Source organism: Aethina tumida, chromosome 1 (assembly GCF_024364675.1).
Source record: "Aethina tumida isolate Nest 87 chromosome 1, icAetTumi1.1, whole genome shotgun sequence".
NCBI classification, from domain to species: Eukaryota; Metazoa; Arthropoda; class Insecta; order Coleoptera; family Nitidulidae; genus Aethina; species Aethina tumida.
Window position 1 is genome coordinate 61251604 of NC_065435.1, and position 17399 is coordinate 61269002.

A 17399-nucleotide genomic window follows, 5' to 3' on the forward strand; every position below is an offset into this window, starting at 1 on the left:
ACTTTTTAGTATATAATATAACTTAATCTTTAAGCACACAGAAGTGCTTAAATAATCATCCATTTTCTACTTTTGTCCATCACTGTATATTTCAAAAGTAGTAGTTGTAAAAGTATTTATAATTAAAAATATATTAAATAAACTAAACTATTTCTAAAATAAAATTTTTAGAAATATTTAGTTTCTTCATATTTTTATTATGTTGAATATGTTTAGTAAATGCAATAAAAAACAAATAAATAAGTAAAAATATTTTCAAGTACTTTAAAATGTTTCATAATCTCTTCTTATCCTCATAAAGAAGCCAAATAAAATATTATTCAATTTCACTTTTTTAATGAATATTAAATACTTCATTTATGAGCAAAATGAAATACTTTTAACTATCTCTTTTTATAGAAATCTATCAAAGATCATAATGTAGAAGTAGAACATAAATTCGTAAGATAGAAATCACATCGCATCCTTAAATCATCCGTCCTAAAATTGCTCTTAATTTTAATCAACACAAGTAGTTAGTTATTATAGTTCTACATTTATAACTGATTATTTAATTCAATACCGTTCTTTTAAGTATGGACTCAAGATATCCTTATAATTATAAGAAAAATAAATATTGTTTATTGAACCCAACACAAATAATTGCCATCACAGGGTATCTGTGTATGACCTACTCCGTTTTACAAATAAAATTGTGTAGGAAGAACAAACACCGTATGATAAAATAACGAAAATATTCCTAAAAGAATTTGTTCATAGAACTGTGACAGTTATACGAGTCCCCATAAAGGACATCGTTCCTTCAGCGTCCTCCTTTTATAGTCCAACTTCCTGTAACGCAATTAAGTTCGCTTTGCTTTGCTTGCCTTACTTGCCTTTAGCTTTGAATTCGTGTCCGGGTATTTTAAAGAATACAGCGAGAAAAGAAAGAAAAATGAAGAAACGGGTCACTAACTTCCCGCAATTTGATTGAGGATAGGAAGAGACAGACACACATTTCGCAATTTGCGGCTCCTACAACTCAATTCATTCATTAACGCCAGAGAGTTATTTTTAGGTTTCGCGATTATCAGATAATGGTGCTTTCAAATTTTGTAATTTTTGTGCAAGTTGAAATCTTATTACCTTAATGGTGTCTCTTAAAATAGCTATTTCTCTAGTAAGATGTTCATTTTCTTGATACAACGCCTCCATTTGTTGTTGCATCTCTATACTGGGCCCTCGCATTCTCATTCGCAGTTCCTCTTCGAGCTGTCGCACCAACATGGCTTGTTTCTGAAAAACAAAATATTTTAATAAAAACGGCTTTAGATTAGATGAGCCAAGAAAGTTTTACTATCGATTTTATAAGGCCGAAAATATTTATTCAGCATTCCCTCCGTATTCCTTTTGACATTTAATAGCTCCTCATGGGCTGTGGAAAGTTTATTCCAACACGAATCGATACGGGCTGAAAACTTTGCGATCATACTAAACATCGCGCCGAAGGTTGAAATCCAATCCCGACTGACCAAATATTGAAGTGAGCGGCCACTTTTGTTTATAAGTAAGAACTTCACCATTATGGAATTTCATAGGAATTTTCTAATCGAAACCTCATAAAATATTATTTGGCACGAAAACGTCGTTTTCAAACATTTAATCCGATATCGGCCGGAGCAAAAACCAATACACCGTGACACAACCAGGACACTTTTCGCTGCCAGAACAACTTCTGTTCCAGACAAAATAAACCATTTCCAGGCAATTATGGTGTCAGTTGAAAAGAACATGAGCCGGGATCGAAGGAACGTAACATGCACTCCTGTGACCCATATCGATCCCCGACTCCTCGATTCCCTCCTACCCGAACTAAATCACAACTTGGGAGGCCGTTATCGCAAGTTTCGACGCCATGAATCGAAACAGTCTCGAGTTACGTTTAATTGCCGTTCTTCGGAAATGCCGTATTCTCCTTTTTTATGTTTTCTCCTCATTTTTGTTTGTGTGCGTTTCTTTAAACAACATGCAAAATGGAAACGCGGAACGAGACAGGATTGTGCATGCTAAAGTGAGATTACGGAGTGAACTTGAATTTTACTTCCAAGTTTTAATGCATATATAATTAACCGCAATCAACATTTTTTGTTGCCCGTCTGCGAAATTATCGGGGGAATTTCTAAAGCTCTGTTTCGCATATTCGTAGCTGGTTACACGAGATATCCTAATCGGGGGGTTACTTTATCTACATAACAACGACGTTTGTTTCACGAGATTGCACAATACAATGTTGCTGTTGATGTCGGAGAAATGTTTCAATTTGATGCTGAACAGTTTACCGTGCATAATCCGGCTCCACTTTATGCCGTGATTTAAGTTGACATTAAAGAAAAATAAATTTGCCGACACAATTTAAAACGGAATTGTTTATGGAATAGTGTTCCGGTATAAACTAAGAAAAAGTTTGTCCCAGGTGGGTAGTATTCCCGGGATGAAGTTCACTATAATTGATATGCATTAACTTGAAGCTTACGTTTTAAATTTATTTTTGCACTGGGGCATTTAATAACTTTTTATTATATTTATTATATTAGTTTCTATGGAAATACATATATAGTATACAATAAAGAGGATAATACGGATGAATTTGAGAGGATATTTTATTTGAATATATGTACAAATTTATATTGAAATGTGAATTTCATATTTGAATTTATAAAATTCATAATCCGACTTTATACATTCTACATTAATTTTAAACGAATATGTAATTTTAAATATTTAATATTCTAACAAATATTGCTTAAATTAATCACGATAATATAATATTGATTTACTAATTATAACAGTTTCAGTATATTAACAATCCATTTAAAACGACTAAAAATTTATTTTATTGTTGTTGGATTTTAATTATTTTATAATTTCTTAGAATCCTGAATTTTGTCTAAGACATCTACAGTAAATACCATTATCTATGGTTCTGTGATAGTAAAAATTGCGAATTTGTGATATTAACGATAGTCCAAAGCCAACAATCAATACAGGAAAATTGAATACGTACAAATTTACAAAATAGGTGAAATATGCATTCACCTGCAAATTTAAATAAGGACAATTATTGTATTTGGTATAACGTACAAACTTGTTGAATGTTATCGATAATGTACTTCTGCAAGGAATTAGTGAAATTAAATATTTAGGTGGAATCTTTAATGAAAATTTAAATTTTAAATGACATGTCCATTATATTATGAATAAAATATCTAACAAAATGAGCTTTTTGAGCACAATTTCAAACTCGTTGAGTCCTATTATATAATTATATAAATCAATAATACTGTGACATCTTCAATTTTATTCATTTTGTCTTAAATTGGAAGGGAAATATTTCAAGTGTATTAATATTAATGATGTTAAATTTTATGTCAGTTAAACAGACAATATTGTTGAGATATTTGATTTTATTTTTAAGACTAAGTACCATTTACTATCTAATTATTTATTGAATAACATTAAATATGCTTTTATAATCCATGGTAATTTAATCAAAAATAGGAATAATTGTTATATTAAAATTTGTATTTGGTTACATAATTATATAAAAAAAACTAAAATAATTTATAGAACATACATTTAAGCAAAACTGTATTTCGAATATAAATAATATGTAACAATTTATTTTTATTAAGTAACAATGCTCTGTTAATGATAAAGTTATAAAAAATAATAGTTATCGTTAGTATAATTTATAACATAAATGACAATCAAGATGATAATACGAATAAATCTAAGAAAATATTTTATTTGAATTTATATACAATATTATATTGAAATACGCATGTTTGAATTTCACTATTTGACTTTATACATTCTAAATTAATTAATTTTAAACAAATATTTTATTTTCTAACAAATATTGCTTAAATCAATCTCGATAATATAATATTGATTTACTAATTATAATATTTCACAATATTAACAATACATTTAAAACAACCAAAAAATTATTTTAATATTGTTGGATATTGAATTTTAAACATTTTGTAATTCCTTAGACTCGTGAGTTTGTCCTGAAGACATTTTGCAATTTTCGAACAAATATTTCAGATAAAAGTTGTTTAATTATTATAATTTTAAATTTGTGAATGATGAGAGTTCAAAGCTATCAATTAATATAGGAGAATTGGACACGTACAAATTTACAAAATATATGAATTATGGATTTATCTGCAAATTTAAATAAGTGCAAAATTATTGTATTTGAAGTAAAGTACAAACTTGTTGAATGTTGTCAATAATTTACTTCTGCAAAGAGTTCTAGAAATTAAATATTTATGTGTAATGTCAATTATATTGTGAATAAAATATCTAACAAAATGAGCTTTTTGAACATAATTTCATACTCGTTGAGTCTTATTATATAAATATAATATATAAATCAATAATACCATGACATATTCAATTTTATTCTTTTTGCCTTCAATTGTAACAAACACGTTTATTCAAACGTTTAATGTTTATAGTATTAAATTTCCTGTCATAAACAGATCATTATTTTTGAGAAATTTGATTTTATTTTTAGGATTGATTTAAAAAGTGTCATTTACTATGTAATTATTTGTTGAATAAAATTAAATATGTTTTTAAATTTCATGATAATTTTATCTAAAATAGGAATAATTATTATACTAATGTTGGTACTGATCCAAAAAATTTTTATAGTTTCCATTCTTAGAAGTTTATTATACACAATGAGAAGTACATTTAAAAATTTGCTACTGAAGGCACATTAATATATACAATATGTATTATTTAATAGGAACCCGATGTGTTAAAAGTCAGGGACCTACTTAAAAATCACTTACTTTTAAAGAATTTACATTTCTTCTAATCAACTAAACAAATATACAATATCGGACAAAATTAAAGCTTAAATATTAAATGAAATGTTTAAAAACTAAATTATTTAAAACATTTGTTTATACGCGCTGTTTTATTTCTCTTAGTTCATTTATGTCGCACATATTTTTCACGTTTAGTAGGAGAGAAATTGTTTTTATTCAATTATTTCTAAAAATCAAAAAAATGTACCCGATAAAATTAAAGCGACTCGAGTATTTTTCAGTTGTATTTATATATTTCATATATGAATATTGTGTTTATATTAAGAACGATGCCTCGTGGTCAATATTTGTCGGAGCATTTAAAAAATAAAATTATTGTGGCCTATAATTCAGGAAAATCAGTTATAAGCGAACATTTTCATGGAAGTGTGCAGAATTGAAAATTCGAAACGGAAAAAATTCTAGAGGATTAGATTGTCGCATAAAAATACTTAAAAATAAGGAGCTCAAATTTTAAGAGATTTAGGAGATATTAGTTCCAGAACAGCGTCGATGAGAGGAGGCCTTTCAAAAAAGAATCGAAAAGCAAGATTTCTTTTTGCTCATAGGCATCGAAACTGAACAGCAAGATGGATATTGGAAAAGAGTACTGTTTTCCAACGTGTCAAATTTTAATATTTTCGGAAGTGATGGTGGACGTTTGTTCATGGCCCTAAAAACAGTAACTTCATCCAAAATATGTTACAACTGTTATGGTTTACAACGTGAGACCAATTCACAAAAAACGAGGTAAAAATGGACCGTTTTGTGTATCGTAACATATTAAAAGATGTGATGCTACCCTATTGTGAATGTTAAATACCGTTAAAATTTATATTTCAGCATAACAATGACCCCAAATACACTGCGAAGCTTGTTAAAGAATGATTGGTTCAACAAAAAATCATCTCAAGTGGCCAATCTCCCGATCTTAACCCAATAAAAAATTTGTGGGAGATTGTGTATAAAAAGATTAGAGCAAATTGCATCACAAATAAAGCAAATTTGTTTGAACAAATCAAAAATATTTGGAACAATGTAGACGAGGAAATAAGATATGAGGACATTATAGCCAATAAGGGATACTGGACGAAATATTAAATATGTGTATTTTATTATTTAATGGAACATTGTCATTGTGTCTCGCAAGTATATATTGTTTAGTATTTAAATAAAAAAACGCTCTAATTTTGTCCAATACTGTATATGAGAATATTAATAAAATAACTAGATTGACAATCGGTTTAATTTTAAGTGACACGACCATTTTAAGTTAAATTTTGTTGGTTAAACTATATTCATCTGACTCACAATTTGGTATTCTCACGTATTTTTTGCTCTTTAGCGTAATTTTTAGTTTTGGGAATACCATAGGTTTATATTCGAGTGTGACTGAATTGTTGGGAATCACTTAGAAGGATAGCGATTTTATCGATCCTTTTGCTATCGACCCTGCCGTGAGAGAGGTCACTGGTTGTGAGGACATTATTCATCATCAATAGGGGTTTATTGTAGTTGTTCGTTAAGTGGCAAGTCTTTCGTGAACTCGCCACGTTTTGCGTCAGTTTTAAGATTTGGTTTCGGATCTGGACGACTTGTAATTGTTGTGCTGTCCTAATTAGTTTTATTTTTTATTAACTTCTTATATTGTAGAATTTGTCAACTTTCATCATGGATTACCAAATGGTCATGGATTACCTGTACAAGGAAGACTTAACTTATGAGCTGTTCGTGCTTGGAATCCCTACTAGTAGCACCATATCTGTTGAGGACATGCGAGCTTCACTTCGTCATTTAACTAAAATGGAGATTGCCTTTGGCAAAAATGCTATCCAGTATCTAGTACGTTTTTCCAATGAATATCCAGCTCAACATCATCACTCATAATTTAGCACCGTTTAATACCATACGGTTACCACCTGTGAGTTCAATGGAAGAGTTAAAATAGTAGTGTTTGATGTTAGAAGCTGGGAAGGTTTGTTCTGATTAGTTTAAATAAATTTATTGGCAGAATGTAATGTTTAACTTTATCACAAGCTTATTAAAATTGTATATTTTATATGAAGTTAGTATTTATTTTTTTAAAGTGTGCTAAGGGCATTTTTTCATTACCATATTCAATGTTGTATTTATTATTATATTAAATTTTTGAAATAGTTTTATGACTTAATAACTTATTAAGTATATAGCATATATAAAATCCTAGAGTAGAACATAATTTTAGATTGTTTAGAAAGATACACGTAGAATTATCTATTGTTCAAATTGTCAAAATCTAGTTATAAATAAAAATATTACTAGGATGGTTTTATCTTAAGTGGGCCACGATCCATAAAAATATAAATTTTATATATACAACAATATTTAAGTATACAGTGAGAACATAATATGTCTTATTCGCATATAACTTTGTAACTACTTGTCCTATTTTAGGCAGCAAGAAGGTATTGCATAGAGAACAAAATCTTTCAATTTGGTACATGTCAACCTCATGGTATTTTACAGGGTTTTTATGCGAGGTCGACATTTTTAAATTCAAAAATTATAAGGTACACTGTACAACAAATAATTAATGCATATTTTCTATATTTATACAACATAGCCTTTTGTATAACTTACTACTTTACAAACTCATTATACTAATGAAGTATTAAAGTTTTCGATCTACCACAAACATTAATATAAAAATCAATCCCGTCTCTAATTTGGTAATTAATATTAAAAGCATATTTAATGTTATTAAACTCCGCTTAAACCTAAATATTTGGGGCAAAAAAATAAAATGATATAACTGTCTATTATATACTTAAATATTTGTATAATTCTAAATATATGTCACATTCCAGACAAACATCAAAAACAAAAACATGTGGATAAAATTGTCAACATTATATTTCACATAATATAAACAGCCTATTAAAAAAAATAAATATTTTGAAGGAGGCTATAATAAATCATCAAAAAACTAAACATTTTTAAAAAAAATCTTTACATTCGTACCAAAACTCAGTTCATTTTATTATGATAAACGTACGCTCGTATCAAAGCTAATTGCACAACAAACTGGCTCTCGCCTCTCTACATTATTCAGTGAACACTCGGGCTACCTAAAAATTACAGTATGCAAAAAATTAGATCAAATCACACCACGGCCATAGTACAAACGGATTGCGGTGAATTTTCATCAACCCTCTGGAGTGTAATAGAACGATCAATAGGGGCGGTCGTCGACCTACTATGGCAGCCGCACGCCGTTTCAAACTAGAAAGATGTTGGAGGTGAATCTCCCTACAGCCCCGTGTTCGGGGCCACATTATAGTTTTTACCAGAACTTATATTAATAGGAATTAAATTGAATTCTTACTTTGTTAGAGATGTCACACAAATTAGATCTTAGGAAAGCAGTGTAAAGTTTTCTGTTTTGTATTGTTATTGTTAAGTGCAAGCAGTGTCGACTTGATTATAAATATTTAATGAATATTTTTCCTAAGGTGCTGTAAAACTTAAAGGCAATAGTTTTTATTGTCCTGGCTATGAAAGTATTTTAAAAAAGGTTCTTTATGTGCTAGGTTGTAAAATTAACGTTTGGTTTTATGAAATATTTGCAACAAATATAAATAAAATAGTTTTAAAGAAAGATTATTTCTTGTAAAAATAATATAAAAAATTAGTTAGTTTTGTGCATATGAGTTATTTGCAACAAATATAAATAAAATAGTTTTAAAGAAAGATTATTTCTTGTAAAAATAATATAAAAAATTAGTTAGTTTTGTGCATATGAGTTAAAAAATATAAAGCAAATTATAATGTATGTTTAATATGGTAGATAATTAAAATAAAACAAACTGAAATGTGTGATAATAACTAGTCAATTTTATTGATGTCTAAAGTTAAACAAAGTTAATCAGTTAATTATTAATATTGAATGATTAATAAATTATAATTTATCATCTATGCTAACATCCACAAACTTTAATGAAGTCATTAACTTTGATTTCATTTATATTCGACTCACAACTCCATATAAATTTGATTAATTATTATTGTACATTATATTTTTATTATACATAAAGTTTAAAAAATATTTTTATTTATTTTGGGCAATTAATTTTTATATCATATTTTGTAATAAGTTGCAGAAGATAAAAAGTAATATGAAACTTGATAAATAAACACAATTAAAATGTTTGATTTTTAATTCATTTTGACAAAAAAAGCTTGTTTTCCTTGAAATATTTAGCTAAAATATTACATTATTACTTTATGTATTATTAACGATTTTCAGGTTTACCTTCTTGGTCAACGGATTAACTTTTGTTACCTGGATGAGTTTTATTATCTCAAACTGAGTTACTGAGTTTCATCAACATGCAAGCAAAAAATTGAACATCAAAATGGTTTCATTGCACTGTGCGCTGCACTCCATGACCTCTGAACCTTCATAGCTGACATGTTTTTACTTAAAGTCCCTCCATCGTAGCTCTGGAATCGTGTAGTGTCTCTTGTGAAGTATTTATACGTGAGTGTACGTACATTTTGACGTCGAATACTGTTTGTTTATGTTACGTAACTTTATTCATGTCAGCAGGAATACCAACAGTAATTGCTGATGTTATGGATGGTGCGCTTCTGAGCGAAAAATAATAAAGGCTTCTGCTGACTATCGAGTTACATTGAAGAGGGATGTTGTAATTTATTTTTTCTTTTTTGTATCAAATTGAATAGAGTTTGGCGTCTGTTAATTTGTTGACGACCATAGGACAATTTTAATTAACGATTAGCACATACAAAGCACATGCACCTATATAAATATTTACTTTTTGAGTAAATAGGTTGTTTACCAAATGTACTGGGTGGCCAAATTGATCAGCCATATTTAAGAAATTAGTAAAGAAATAAGTATATAAAAAATGTATTTATAAAATAAAGATATCCCTGAAAAAAAGTAAGAAATATTTTTAGTTTCTAAGATGGCCGTTAGGGGACCAACGCTTCCATTGCTCCGGTAAGAATAGAGATTTTAAGTTATTCATCAACTTCTCTAGTTTTTTGTTCTTTATATATCCAAGTATAAATTTTGTGTAAAAGTCTTGTAAATTTAATAATGTCGTCAAATTAGTTTCCATAACAGATACCGTTACGATATCTTTGTAAAATAAAAAATGAAGAAAAATTTTGTTATATTATTTATACATTTTTATCTTTTTTAAAATTTAACGCATTATCATCACTTTATTTTTGAAGATACTGAAGAAAATTATAACGAAACATTTAACAATCTTCAAATAAATAATTAAATACTTTGTATGAACATTTAATTGGTTAATTAGAAATTAATTTTCTATTCGTTCTAACTTTGTGAACATGTTAACTAAACGCTACTGAACTACTGAAAATTTAGTGTAGGAAAAATTTATTCGAACTTCTGAAAAAGATAAACATTGTCTCACAACATTGCTGTTGGTTGATAGTACTTTCAGAGATATGCAAAAAAGTGTCGGATAAAATTTATTCAAAATTCAGAAATTCTAAAAATGAATGAAGTACAATGGAACTGAATACTGAATGAAATTCATGGAATAAAACAAATGAAACCAAACAGTATAAAATTGAATGAAAATCTCTTGTTAAAAATAATAATCAGTTTTTGTTATAAAGGCTATCGTAAATTGGGATTCTTAACATCCAATAAAATAGGATAGCTTTAATAAGACTGGAACTTTATAAAAATAATATTGTAAGAAGAATTTCATGACAGGAGAAAAGTTCATGTATTAAGGTGTACCGTAAGATAAATACAGAATCAAAAAGGATAAATATTTTTACAAAAAAAGTAAGAAATAAAAAAGTACAAAATATACAATATTTAAGGTAATTTAATATTTATTTGAATAGACAATAGACAAGTAAATAGCGTTTAATCGAATACAGACATAAAAAGTATTATAAAATCGATCTTAATCTATCCAACAAAATATTGAATTTTACAAATTACTATAATTTACTAATCCTTTATATTTTGAAATAATCATTGGATATGAACAATGTAAACCCCAACAGTAATTTAACAGAACTTGTCGACTTGCGTGCGGTTAAATAATAGAAGTCAACGTTCATATTTTAGAAATTACTAAGCGATTAGGCAGAGACAAAAATGTTATCAATAAAAACTTCTTAAATGAACCTTCAATTGGTAAAATAGATAAATTGACCCTTCTGTGTGGGGTGTTAAACCTTACAAACTTTAAAATATTTTCTACTTCTTTTCATCGTTCATATCTCTGAAACTACAAAGCAATTAGGTAAAGAAAAAAATGGACCTGAAAAAAATATTTTTAACTTTCTGAGATGGACTCCAGGGAACCTAACATATACTGACTCTATAGCGCGTAAGAAATAAAATATGAAGATGCCACATTCACCAACTTCTTTCGGTTTTTATGCTTTATACACCCACGTATAAAAATATTTGAAATTTTCAGAAATCATGTAAATAATGAAGTGGTCAAAATAACTTCCAGTGGCTAACGTAAACCAGTTACAATTTTTTGTAAAATAAGATGGATAGATCAAAGAAAACTCGTTCTTCTAATATTAAATTTACTGACGTTTCTCCAGCTAAATTAATGTTTTATATTTTCAAATCCTTAACACATTACCACCACTATATTTTAAGACAAAAGGTAAAAATATTCCAAGCAAAAACATGGCATATGTTCTTAAGATAAATTGATTTTTCTGAGTGTACGATGTTGAGTCCTTTAATGGTCATCTTACAAACTAATTTTTTCAGGATTTTATTGATAATATATATTTTTCCTATGCCTATTCAATTAGTAAATACTATTCATATTTATGTAAATATGTTAACCAAAATCTATTAAAACATTAGAAACCTAAATTAAACATTTTTTCACATAATTATACTTTATACTAAAGTTAATTAATATATATCAGATCATATATATAAAAAATGGGTGGTACTATTGAAAAGCTTTTATGTGGTTTCAGAAATATGCAAGGCAGTGATTAAAACTTATTTAAAATTTAGAAACTCTAAAAATGAATGAAATAGAAATGAACTAAATACTGAATGAAATTAATGGAATGAAACAAATGAATCAAGTAGTATTTAACCGAGTGGAAATTTCTAATTAAAAATGATATTCAGTTCTTGTTATAAAAACGATCTCAAATTGGGGTTCTTAATATCTTATAAAATAAGGTGATCGTAATAAAAGACTGGAACTTCTAAGAATACTATTTGTAATTTAGAAGGTTTAGAAAGTTATAATTACAAAATCGAAAATTATATAAAAATGTATACAAAACAATGTATTGATAAATGAAAAAAGTAAATAAAAGAATATAAAATATTTAATTTAATATGAATCTGTATTAGATCCTATAAATATTGAATATTAGAAAATTAGTATAATCCATTAATCCATTAATTTTTAAAAAATTGGATACGATGCAATGTTACAGTTATTTTATATATTTTATATTTAGTAGTAAATTTTTGTTACCATCGGTCATATCTCAGAAACTACTAAGTAATTAGGTATAGAAAAAAATGTTATCAATATCGAGTAAGAAAAAAGATATTAAAATGCCACTATATACTCATATATAAAAAAATTCATTCATTGGTTAAAAATATTATTTCCAGTGGTAAATGCTTAATGAGTTACCGCCATTGTATTTTAAGAGATACAGTAAAAATATTCTAACCAAAAATATGACAAATTGATAAATTGATTTTTCTAAACATGTAATGTTAGAAATTTCAAAATATTTAAACTTTTTTCAGGGTCATATTTTTTGGTAATATTTTTTTCTATGCCTATTAGATTAATAAATACTATTCATATTAATGTAAAAATTAAGCATGTTAACCAGAATCTGTTGAACTATTAGAAACTTAAATTGAACTTTATCCTATATAATTAAGTACTGTTTAATATCTTATTGGTGTTTCTGAAAACCATAAAAAAATTAAATTAAAATATTCTATATTATCCTAAATTAATTCAGATATTATATAATATTATATTTAAATAATTATAATATATCATATTAAGCATATTTTTATATAAACTTAAAAAAGGTTGATAATATTACAAGAATTATTACATTGTTAATATACAAAGCAGTGATGTTAAAATTTATTTAAAAATAAAAAGACTAAACTAAATACAGGGAAATACAGAGAAACTAAATACTGAATGAAATTAACGAAATAAAACAAATGAAATTATATTTAATTGAGTGGAAACTTCTTACTAATTATAATGTTCAGTTTTGCTATAAAATAGATTCTAAATTGGGATCCTTAATATACAATTTTCTAAAAATAATATTGTAATGAATCAAAAATGATATATAGTTATTACAAGAAAAGTAACAATAAATAAAACAGGCCAATAAAAATAATAAAATATTTAAGGTAACTTAATATACATTTAAATAGACGTTTATGTAAATAGCATTTAACCGATTGCAGACATGAAAAGTATTATAAAATCGATCTTAATATCCGAGAAAATATTGTACTTTACAAAATTACAGCAAACAGTAGATAATTCTTTATAATTTGAAGTAATTGTTAGATACGGTGCAACGTAAACCCCGACTGCAATTTGAAGCTTCCAGCGTTCACGCTCAATCAGTCAGTCCGTCATTTAAAAATGCCACAGTTATCCGTCTAATAATAAACTACCGTCTAGTAGTAAATAAAATTGTACGCGTGAATTATTCTCGGATTCGTGTTGTTCGCAAGCCATAAAATATGTCCGTGATCTTACCCGTTCTATTTCTGTGCGTTTCACTTGCGCCGAGCTCTGCTATTTCAATTACAAACAGCGGCGTTTAATTACCCGACCACTGGGAAACATAAAACACACTTTTAAGCAGACTAGAGACAGCCTCCAAGAGGTCAAAAAGTTTACAATTAGTACAATTATGTATTACGCGGATCATAATTTTTATCTGGCAAACAAGGGTTTTAGGTTTTCACGTTGGCAAAGTCGGTAAAAGCGTCCTTTCAGAAATTGTCGTTCCACTTTTAAAGTTAATTAGAAAATTCTTGGCAACACTCATGCACGTTTGATTAAATTTTAAGTACCGAACAAGTGGATTTTAACACAATTTATAACTTTTCTCGGCACTAAATTTCTAGTGGTTAAAACTAATTTCAAGAATTAAAAGTAACATTTTATTTAACACGAGTATTCGTAACGGGTGGCGGGAAACAAAATGCTTTTTCTTTGACCCAGTGAGAGAAAAACTTTTATGCGACAGCTATTTTTACGGAGGCACTTAAAATTTCTAACGCTAATATTGACGGACAATCCCCAAGTGGCAGCTTGTCGCCGAAGTGAATGAGAAGGGCCCGGGTGTCGTTCGCAACAAAAAAAAAAAAAAGAAAAGAAAACGGCAAAGACATCCGACGAAACGCAATTTTACACGGTTCTATTAATAGGACACGACTCCGGGACATAATTGCAAATTCCCGACACATCTCAAGGATATCTGACAGTCTCCAAATATAAATGCGGTGGCAAATCGATGCTTTATGACAATTCAAAAATTCCTTAACGCGGTTTTAATTGCTCTGACCTGGTTTTTAAACATTGAAAAGTTACCTTTTCAGTGGGAAGCTTTAAAGGAAATGCAAATGAAGTAGAGGTTAGTCGTGATAAGAAATTATTTCTTTTGTGTAAAAAAACGCAGTAAAACAAAGCGTTGAGAAACTCTGATGAAAGTTTAGATTTCTTAAGAAAAAAATTTTTAAGGAAAAAGTAGATTTATTACGTTCCAACTTACCAGTAATGTATCTCCTTTTCTTTGATTAAATTTGCACATTAAAGTTTATTCACTTGAGCCACTTTTAAAGTGGGTAGAGTAATTAGTTTAATAAATTAATTTATATTAATAATTATTTTTAAGAGAATGTTGAAGTTGTAGTTTCTACCAACAGAAAGTGACTTATGTAATACGCATATATATTATATACAAGTTGATACACAATATATTCATTATAGTTAATAGAGAATCGAAAAAACTATTGATTTTTTTTTTTTTTTTCATTTTTTTTTTTAACAGTTATATGTTGATTTAAACTACTTTCATAATTCATTTTGAACAGGTTGCATCGGAAGTGACATCAATTTTGTTATTTTCAACGGAACACTCTGTATGTTTTTTAACTTTTAAATTTCTCTATTAATTGCTAATAAAATGGCTACAATGTTTGTAAAGCCATCAATTTTGATATTGATGTTCCTATAAGGAACCATTATTATGTTAGTATTCCCAAATTTTATACACCGTGTTCGTTATTTACGTTTAATTTTGTTCATCTTAAAACATCAATAACTGGGTTATTCTCAATGGTACACTCAATATTTTAGAATAATTAAATTGAATATTAAAAAAAAATTTGAATGCTTATAGCAATCTAAAGGTTTTTTAAGATTCAATTTTATTACTCTAAATTGATTTTTAATTGAACGTATATAACGAACACTCTCTATAAAATTTAGAGGGCTGGTAGAACGATTATAGGTAAACGTGTATGAAAAAAAATTTCCACTATGAAAATTGATAGCTTTTCAAACATTTAAGTTAGACCGATAATCCTTCAAAATTTTTGGAAAAAAATTAATAACTTATAACTAACTAACTAACTATTGGGTTTAGGTATAGGATATAGCATAGGCATTTTACTTGCATTTAGAAAACTTAAAAATCTAAAAATATACAGGATCTCCCATTGAAAATGAAATTTTTTTTTAAATATATTGGAAAAGTAGTTCAAGTCAATTTATAATTGCTATAAAAATTTCAAATCAATACCTTTTTTGCTCTCCATAAACATATCTAATAAATAATTTAGGTGAATTATATGTATATATGATATTTAAATAATTAAAATTGATAAATAAAAAAAATATGTGTGCTGTGCTTAGCTGTGCCAGAGATTTCGATCGTGTATTTCTCAAACGACTACTGAATAATAGATGTCGCTACTGGCACTGGTTCGAAGAGAATTTTTAGTTTTTGATTTATTTCTAGAAATCTATTTATTTTCAGGTATAAAAGGTATTGCGATACTTAAGCCTAGAATACAAATTATCGTTATGTCAAGTTTCATGAAAATCAGTCAAGTAGTTTTCGCGTGATATTCTTACATCCAGAAAATTTTATATGAATTTTTTACAGGTCTTGTTTATAAGTTATATAAGTTGTAAGTCTTACTTAATAAAGGATTTTCTATAAAATTATATTAATCCTCAGTACTATTATTAAAAGCTAAACTACTAAAACTAAGTTAACAAATGTAAGAATTTCCCACAAAAAATGTTCCATGAATTTATTAGAGGCCTTGTTTGTACGTTACACATTTTATTAGTTTTACTTACAATTTGAAGTTAATAAAACTAAAACATTAAAAAACAGTAAAATGGTGTTCTAAAAAAGTGCAAATATTTCAGCAAAAATGATTATTTATTACAAATTGTAGAATCTTTTAAAACATGATCAGAAAATAATATAAATAAAAATAAACATAAAGCAAATAATATTTCAGATTTTGAATTATCATTTTTTAATTTTTTATATAAATTAATTTAGAAATACAGAATTTTGAAATATATAGAAAACAATTTAAAAAAAAAAAAAAACTAAAAAATACCCATATTGAAAATTATTAAATTCTTTATTATATACTTTAGCAAAATTAATTAATTAATTAAAGTCTTAAAATATAATATTCATTTTTCAAAATTTTATGTAAAATAAATCAGTGATAGAAAATTTGAAGGAAAAATGTTTAGAAAAGAAAACTATTAATCCTCATGACTATTTTTAACACTAAAATAAAACTATTCGAAATTAAGAAAACTAAAAATTGGCCACATTATAAATAATTAAATGCCGTATTACAGAAGTACAAATATTTTAGCAACCAATTATTTCAACATTTTTTAGAATACAATCAAAAAATGATTACTTCACACAGAAAAAAACAAAAATTTAGATTTTAAACAACAAATATTTTAGTTTTTGTTAAGTAAGATTTTTTAATTTTTCACTTAAATGAATCATCGATAAAAATGTTGAAGGCATGCAGAAAATTTCATTTTAAATTTTTCCAAAGAGATATTAAAAATATTAAAAGACCCATCCAAATTTAAGCTGCAGCAATAACCGTTTTCTCCTTGATAAAAGTAATTAGGTCATCTGGTCATGGTTTATTAATAAACGCACCCAAAGGAATCTGCAGCTCTAACAGAACACTCACGATCAATTCTCAGTAATCAAAACCTATTACAAATCAAATCAAGCATTTATACGTGATCTATGTTTAGACAGTTTTTTTAATGAGATTTATCTCATATCTTTCAGACAGTCTAAGAATATGTTACAGCGTTAATCACTTCATATAACTGCAAGATTACATGTGATAAACTACTTCACGATATTATGACTTACAAAGAAAAAAATGTGAAAATTCACCAACTTCATTGT

The 17399-nt window shown here is 27.2% G+C and overlaps 1 protein-coding gene across 6 annotated transcripts in view; it reads right to left on the reverse strand.

The window, feature by feature from the left end:
- The window catches only part of LOC109597936 (ELKS/Rab6-interacting/CAST family member 1-like), a 45666-nt gene that overhangs the window by 16068 nt on the left and 12199 nt on the right, over positions 1–17399 (reverse strand). For all 6 annotated transcript variants that reach the window (XM_049963834.1, XM_020013730.2, XM_020013722.2 and 3 more), the window contains one exon: positions 1126–1275. In XM_049963834.1, coding sequence (XP_049819791.1) covers positions 1126–1275 — 150 coding nt within the window. The remainder of the gene's footprint in view (positions 1–1125; positions 1276–17399) is intronic.